We start from the raw sequence: 7,937 nt of genomic DNA on the forward strand, positions 1-7,937 counted from the left end.
GGATTCCTGCTGAAGACAGGCCAAGGTGATCAGACATCACTTGGGAGATGGTGGAGAATGAGGAACCCATCAGATGTCAAGGAAAGTAGTATTGAGGGTAGGGCGGTTCTGATTAAACTGACTAAGCAGCATTCTTGCTAAAAGTAGATTTTATAAGGGAGTGCACAGAAGGGCCTAGGAGAAGGTTTGGGAGCCTGACTAAAGTTTGGTCAGGCCAAGAATCTTTGTCAGGGACTAGATAAAAGTAATTTTACTGTTTTACCCAATGAGTCTGAAAACCTTATTTTTAGATACACTGTAGAAAATGTTTGATATACTTAGTTCAAGGTAGTGTTTTTTAAATGAAGTGATAATGAGGCAGATGTTTCAAATATTAAAATTCAAATTCGTAGAAAGTCAATTAAGATAAAAGATTTCATGATTTGAAAACTTGTTGCAGGAGAGAATGGGACTTTTCTGGTCTTCATGACCCAAATATAAACACATATATTATTTTAAAGAGTTAGTTAATTTGTGCTACAAGTTTTATAACAGTTTTCTTTTCAGCAGATACATGGTACGTGATCTTCCTCTCAAAACATAGCTTTAGACAAATATACCTGAAAATAAAACTCATGTACACTTGGAATGTTCTGTAATCACAAAAACAAAATCTCATTAGGATATCTTAAAGTTAGGATATTGAATTGAATTTTTTCTTACATGTGGTAACTTGTGATTTACATAAAACTCTCTACTTTTCACTAATTCATTGTTTTTATCATGGGTCTGTTGCTTGATGTAGCAATTCAACTACTCAATCAGAAATACATTTTCTTATCATATCCTGTTGTCTATGACTTAATCACAGTTTATAAATCTCTTCATGTGTGTGTTTATATTTTTTAGTGTCTGTCTTTACTACTAAACTGAAAGCTTCCTGAGGGCAGGGCTCCTGTCTATCAACTACTCTTAGCTCCTGGCTTGTTCAGTGTCTGACACCCTGGGTTTTCAGGTATTTGATAAATAAATGAATGGTAGCTACTTTGACAATAACTTCCGGGACAGTTTTCAGAAATCCTCGTAGGGTTGCTTCTAGGAGAGGCAGAGGAGCCGCAGCAGTAGGAGAGGGAAGACGGGGTAGGCAGAAAACTTCAACGTTAGTGAGGCATACTACAAAATCCATGGTTTTCACGACAAGTAATGCTTGACATAGAATTTAATGGTTTTTGTTTTTGTTTTTGTTTTGACAGAATTATAGTGAACATCATTCACAACACTTCTGACTACCTGCCCAAAGTTTTACGATTTTTGAATGTGGCTTTTGATAGCTCAGGTGATTCTTTAATTGCTGGGGACCATCAAGGAAATATCTATGTTTTTGACTTGTGTGGAAACAGGTGAGCAGATACTTTGGATATTTACCAAGTAATTAACTCCTTGACTGTTTTAGTACCTGCTATTAATTATTCATTCAGAAAGATTTATTAAGTTCTTACTGTATTTCGGGCACTTTGTAAAACTCTGTCATAAGTGTTGGTAGAATAACATGAGAGAGAATAGAAAGATAAAATGGTTGGATTTTTTTTTCAGAGAATTAAAGTTCTGGTTTTAACAGCATCTCTAGTAGCTTTTTCTTCCCTTAAATTTAAAATTTTATTATTGCTAATTTATCAGTTAATGTCTGTTAATTGTTTAGAAAGAACACAGTTTCCTTTGTACATTATTGTCAGTGTACCAGATCTAGGAGTTTTAAAGAATTGATCCTTACTCTTCCTCGTCTTCTCTTCCTTTGCCGGACAATTAGTGAAAAAGCAATTAGGTGGGATTGATTAAGGCAGGCATCTGTGCAGTGAGGGTGGGTGGATGGGAGGGAAAACTGTGTTAGCCCAGCCAGAGAGTCAGAACATGTCTGCCTGGGGGCAGGGCAATCATGGGAAAGAGGGGAGGTTTGGTCAAATGAGTAAATAGACTGAGGATGATGGGGGCCAGATTCCTCACTATTGGAAAGGGGAGTTACAAACATGAAAAGAGAGAAAACTCGACTGAACCCTGTGGAACTGGATTGTAGTTGGGTATATCTGTGTGAACTCCTGGTTTTGAGCATATATAGACAGACATAGAAATGAACAGATGTGTGTATATGAGAAAGTGAATGAATTATATGTACATATATTTCCTAGCTTTGTCCACGCATAGGACCTGGGAGCAGTAACACCGCAGTAGTAATGAATATACCTAGTGCCCAGTTCTTTTCTAAATATCACTCTCTATTACAAGAAATCAGGGATCCTTGCAGAAAGAGCCAGTTTCAGGATGGAGGCAGGGAGAGTACAAGATGAGCCTGGAACACTTTGTAGCCAGAAAGAAGGACTTGTTCAGAGACTGACGGGGATGTGTCAAAAAGACATAAACGTCAGCTTGAAGGAGCTCTCTCTGGGCAGATTGGAGACAATTTGCGTTTCAAAATAATTGATAGTGATGGGTCATAATCCACTGAATGAAACAAATTCGTGAATTCATGCTGTAATCAACAAACAGATAGTTTAATGAGAATGGATATTTGCAGAGTCGCAAAGTACCTCCCCACAAAGTATTTATTAATTAAAGAGGAAAAAAAGAGTAATTTTACAGTGAAGAAACCTGGCCAGCCACCACCTTATCAAATGATTAAAATTAAATTAACCAGTAGTGGGACAAATCAAAGTTTGTGTGCCACCTTATAGGGTGCAGTGATAAGACCAGTGTTGCTTCTCTGATAGTCCTGTCTACCAAAGACAGGTAACCTGAGTCTATTCAGTAGAATCAGCAGGCAAAGCTGAATTAAGGGCATTGTAGAACAAGGCTGGCCTGTGATCTTCACAAGGGTCAAGGTCATGAAAGTTGTAGAAAGACTGAAGACTGTTCCAGACGGAGGGAGCCTAGACACATGGCAAGTCAAGGCTTGGACCTGGACTGGTCCCTTTGCTGCAAAGGACATTATTAGGACAGTGGGCAAAACTGGGGTCTGGGGATTAGATGGTAGTAATATATAAATGTAATTTTCTAATTTTGATGGTTATATTATGATTATATAGGAGAATTTCCTTGTCTGTGGGAAACGTGATCTCGGTAACTTATTCTCAAATAGTTCAGGGAAAGAAGAGGTCATATATGATTTATCTATGTGTGATTTACTAGATAGAAATCTGTTAATCATTGTTTCTACTCCTTACCAAAAAAATAATAGTCACAGTTTTCCCACCCTTTATTCTTGCTAACCTACCCAGCCAGTTCCCAATCTTTTTTTTTTTCCCTGGCACGCGGGCCTCTCACTGCTGTGGCCTTTCCCGCTGCGGAGCACAGGCTCTGGACGCGCAGGCTCAGCGGCCATGGCTCACGGGCCCAGCCGCTCCGCGGCATGTGGGATCTTCCCGGACCGGGGCATGAACCCGTGTCCCCTGCATCGGCAGGCGGACCCTCAACCACTGCGCCACCAGAGAAGCCCAGTTCCCAATCTTAAATCAATACACCTGTCTCTTCTTTGCTCCCACTAAAGAAAATAGCAGACTAAAGAAAATAAAAATAATTGTTGATTGACTCCATTACAGAGTAAATGCGCTTCAGCATCAGTGACGCTAGTACGTCATTTGCTTGTATCTATTGTCATTTACTTTTCCCATTCTCTGAATATTCCAAACTTTTACCAGTTTCCGTGATTCCGTATGTTCAGACTCTACTCTTATTCTGACTGCCTAGCCTCCTAATTCATGAGCAAATAGACGTCCTCAAGCTCCCCTTTCTTCTCAAGGGAACCTCAAATATATCTGTAAGTTCAGCCATCCATAACTCTTTGCCACTTCATTTGTAGAAATAGGTGATCCTAATTTCTTCCAGCACTAATCTCTATCTTCTATGGCCGCCCTTGGGACTTTGCACCATGAGTATTCCTCTCTTTTATTCAGCCCACTGTCCCTTTTCTCTCTGTAAATATTCACATCTGGGCAGAGGTGTAAGTGGCGTAGCTGTGACTTGAAATCAGGCCTGTCTGATTCTAAAGCCCACTGCAGTGGGCTCCCTCTTTCTAATCGCCTAATCCAGTGGTCTCTTCTCATTTCTATTTGGGCATCTGTCCCTGGCCTGCTTCCTTCCATATTCTAGGTATTCTCTTTAATAATCTTATCACCATCAAGCCTCAGACTTCAGCTGCCACGTAACATTGTTAACTCAGACCTGCTTCTGCCACCCACTGAGGAGCTTCTAGGTTGGACTGTCTGATGCGGTGGGTACTAACTTGCATGGAGCTCTTTAGCCCTTGAGAGGCGGCTAGTCCAAGTTGAGATGGGTTTTGAAGACTTACTATGAAAAAAAATGTAAAATATCTCTAACAGTTTTTTATCAGTGAAATGTTAAAATGGTAATATTTTAGGTACACAATGAATTAAGTTAAATATGTTAAGATTAATTTCATATGTTTCTTTTTACTTTTTTTTTTTGGCTCCTAGAAAATTTTAAATTATGCACGTGGCCTGCATTCCATTTCTTTTGGACAGCACGGCTCCAAATGCTTTTCAAGGGCCTTAAACTCTACATGTTTAAAACCAGAATGATTGTTTCCTACCTCCACGTGGGTTCCTTTTTTGCCTAAGTTTGAAACTTTCATTTTCTAGTAAATGAAACTCTGGCTAGGTGCCAAGTACTCTGCTAAGTACTTAACATACGTTATTTCATTTAATCATCAGATATTATTTCATTTAACTGTCACAACAACCTTATGAGACATCTTTTCTTATCTTCATTTCACGTATGAGGAATTCCTGATTCCTCCGTTTTCACCCCATGTTCCATGCATCACCAGGCCTTTCTCCACTTGACTTCTGACACCTCTCCTATTCGTCATTTCCATTTTATACCCGTAACTCTGGTTGAGAGTCTCCGTAGTAGCTTTCTTAATCATCTCTTCTTGTCCCCCTGTCCATTTGCCATCTCTGCCAGAATCCTCTTCCTGAAAGACATGCCTGACCATGATTCTGCTGTGCTCAAAAATTCTTGATGGCTTCCCATTCTGTGTAAGTAAAATCCAAACTCCTTTACATAGCAGGTAGCACTCTTCGTAATCTGTTTTTGTTCTGCCAAAATGGGAGCTCATTTTTCTGGGTTTCATTTTCTTCATCTCTAAGGACTCTTCCAATGTGAAATTTTACAATTATTGGCAGAATTTCTGATACTAACGCAGTAATCTCTTCATAGGTTTAATCTTGTTCAGCGAACATCACAAGCTTGCACAGCTCTGGCCTTTAATCTTCATAGGAAGTCTGAATTCCTTGTGGCGTTAGCCGATTATTCTGTTAAATGTTTCGATACAGGTAAGAAGTCCTATTTCTCTTTTGAAGCAGAGTGAAATGCAGACAGAAATACTGCAGGGAGTTGGCTGATCTGTATAGTCTGAGGGATCAGACCCCACCCAATGACCCTCACTTCAGACACTAGCCACAGGTTTGGGGGTCCCAAGGCCATCCTCACATCAGATCAACAGACTACAAACTTGGGGTTCCCCACAACTTCCCCTAGGTTTGGGAGTTCACTAGAATGACTCACAGAATTCAGGGAAGCACTATGCTTATGGTTATAGTTTTGATGTAGCAAAAGGATACAAATTAAAACTAGCCAAAGGAAGAGACGCATAGGGTGGGATCTGGGAGGCTCACAAAAGTGAAGCTTCCATTGTCCCCAGGGACACATTACCCTCCGGCATCCATGTGTGGCCATCCGCACCGAGTATTACCACACCGGAAAATTCACCCAGGCTCTGACTTCCAGAGTTTTTATTGAGGCTCCATAAGATAGGCATGACTGGATTATTGACCACTTGATTTTGTGGGGTTTTTTTGTTTTTTGTGTTTTTTTTGCGGTATGCGGGCCTCTCACTGTCGTGGCCTCTCCCGTTGCGGAGCACAGGCTCCGGACGCGCAGGCTCAGCGGCCATGGCTCACGGGCCCAGCCGTTCCGCGGCATGTGGGATCCTCCCGGACCGGGGCATGAACCCGTGTCCCCTGCATTGGCAGGCGGACTCTCAACCACTGTGCCACCGGGGAAGCCCAACAAGGGATTTTTTTTTAAAACATAAAAACTTAGAAGGATACAATAGATTAAAAGGTAGTACTTATTTTTTTTAAAGGTAGTACTTTAAATTTAGCTTTATGAAAAACGCATTACGTTATCCTTTTCTCATTTCACTGAAGGCCAATGAAAAATTGAGCATTAAGTAATGCCAGACTTCAGACTGGTGTTTGGAAACCACTCCTCCCTTCCCAAGGGTTTATATGTTCCTCTATCTTCAGTTTTGACCTACTTTGTGTCTTAGTGTTTCCCAGATTTACATCTTGCTTTCTGACTGTTCTCCCCACTTCCATCTTTCTGGAGGAAAAAAATATGACCCTAAAAGTATACCATGCCTATTATAGAAAACTTAGAGACACAGAAAAGCATAAAGAGAAAGTAAAAATCACTGTAATTTTATTACCCATTGATAATTATTATGAAGAGTTTTTGGTGTTTTCTCTACCAGACTGTTTTCTCTGCTTGTGTGTCACACACACACACGTACACACACCAAATCAATGTAAAAGATCAAATTTCTTACCTCTTCTCACACTGCTAAGTCTGTCCCTCCTTGTGTATTTATGTCAGGTAGTAGAATCACCACCTGCTTATGTAACTAAACCAGAGCCACTGGAGTCTCAACTCCTCTTTTGTCTCAACACATCCACTTAATCACTGAGTCCTTTGATATTTCTTTTGTAGCTCTTGAGTTTGTTCCTTTCTCCATTGCCACATTCTTAGTATAGACCCTCCTTATCTCCTGCCTGGGTTATTACAGCAACAGATAAACTAGTCATTTTGTAATCTCTTCCTCCTTTCTAGTATATCCATCATATCTTCAAAGTGCTTTCTGAAACAGACCAGATACGGTATTCTTCTGCGTAAAACTATTTCAAGAGAAAGCCCAGGCTCCATCACGTCACATTCAAGGCTGTTCTTAAACCCTCTTTCGGCCTCCTCTCCTCCAACCTCGGTGTTACACGTTACTAACATATGCCCTACGGTGCACTTCATCAACCAGCCACCGGCTTCCATTCTTTTTAGATGTTAACGGAGATGGAGGGACCTCATATAATCCCTGGCCATCAGCTGAATCAGTTCTCGGATGAAATATAGGGTTTGACCTGTATATCTGTTTTCCTTTTTCCCACAGTCACCAAGCAGCTAGTTAGCTGGATGAGAGGACATGAATCGTCGGTGTTCTCGATCTCTGTGCACGCATCCGGGAGATACGCCATCACTACTTCTTCTGATACAGCACAGCTATGGGACTTGGATACCTTTCGAAGAAAAAGAAAGCTGAATATTCTCCAGTCTGTGGGTATACAAAAGGTCAGTGAAGGGGGACACATCTTGGTCTATTGTGCTTTTCAGGCTAGTTTCTTGATCAGCAGAATATAGGTATTATAAGTAATGGTTCACTTTGTCCCACTTAGCTATGCCTTCATAACTCAGCAACAAGCAAACCTTTTTTATTATTTTTAATTATTATTATAGTGTGTAACTTCAACTTTAGTTAGGTGTTAGTTTTTACTTAGCTGGTTGATTTCGTTTTATTTCTTAACCCAATTACGAAAAATTTCAAATATATAGCAGATTTTATATATATAGAAGAATTTCACAGTGAACACATGTACACCCATGGTCTAGATCCTACTACACTATACTGTACTTACATGTTAGTAAACTATATGATGGATCTATCCATCTTTCTGTTCCTCTGTTTATTAACTCATCTTTTTTTTTTTTTGCATTTTTTTTTTTTTTTTTTTTTTTTTTTTTTTTTTGGCCTCTCACTGTTGCGGTCTCTCCCATTTGCGGAGCACAGGCTCCGGACGCGCAGGCTCAGTTGCCATGGCTCACCGGCCCAGCCCGCC

General features: G+C 40.3%; 1 protein-coding gene across 1 annotated transcript in view; it reads left to right on the forward strand.

Moving 5' to 3' along the window:
* Positions 1-7,937, forward strand: part of TBC1D31 (TBC1 domain family member 31) — a 61,248-nt gene that overhangs the window by 2,633 nt on the left and 50,678 nt on the right. The window contains exons 2-4 of the mRNA XM_007456033.1: positions 1,233-1,379; positions 5,209-5,324; positions 7,214-7,392. Coding sequence (XP_007456095.1) covers positions 1,233-1,379; positions 5,209-5,324; positions 7,214-7,392 — 442 coding nt within the window. The remainder of the gene's footprint in view (positions 1-1,232; positions 1,380-5,208; positions 5,325-7,213; positions 7,393-7,937) is intronic.

The sequence above is a fragment of the Lipotes vexillifer genome, unplaced genomic scaffold, assembly GCF_000442215.2.
Source record: "Lipotes vexillifer unplaced genomic scaffold, Lipotes_vexillifer_v1.1 scaffold84, whole genome shotgun sequence".
NCBI classification, from domain to species: domain Eukaryota; kingdom Metazoa; phylum Chordata; class Mammalia; order Artiodactyla; family Lipotidae; genus Lipotes; species Lipotes vexillifer.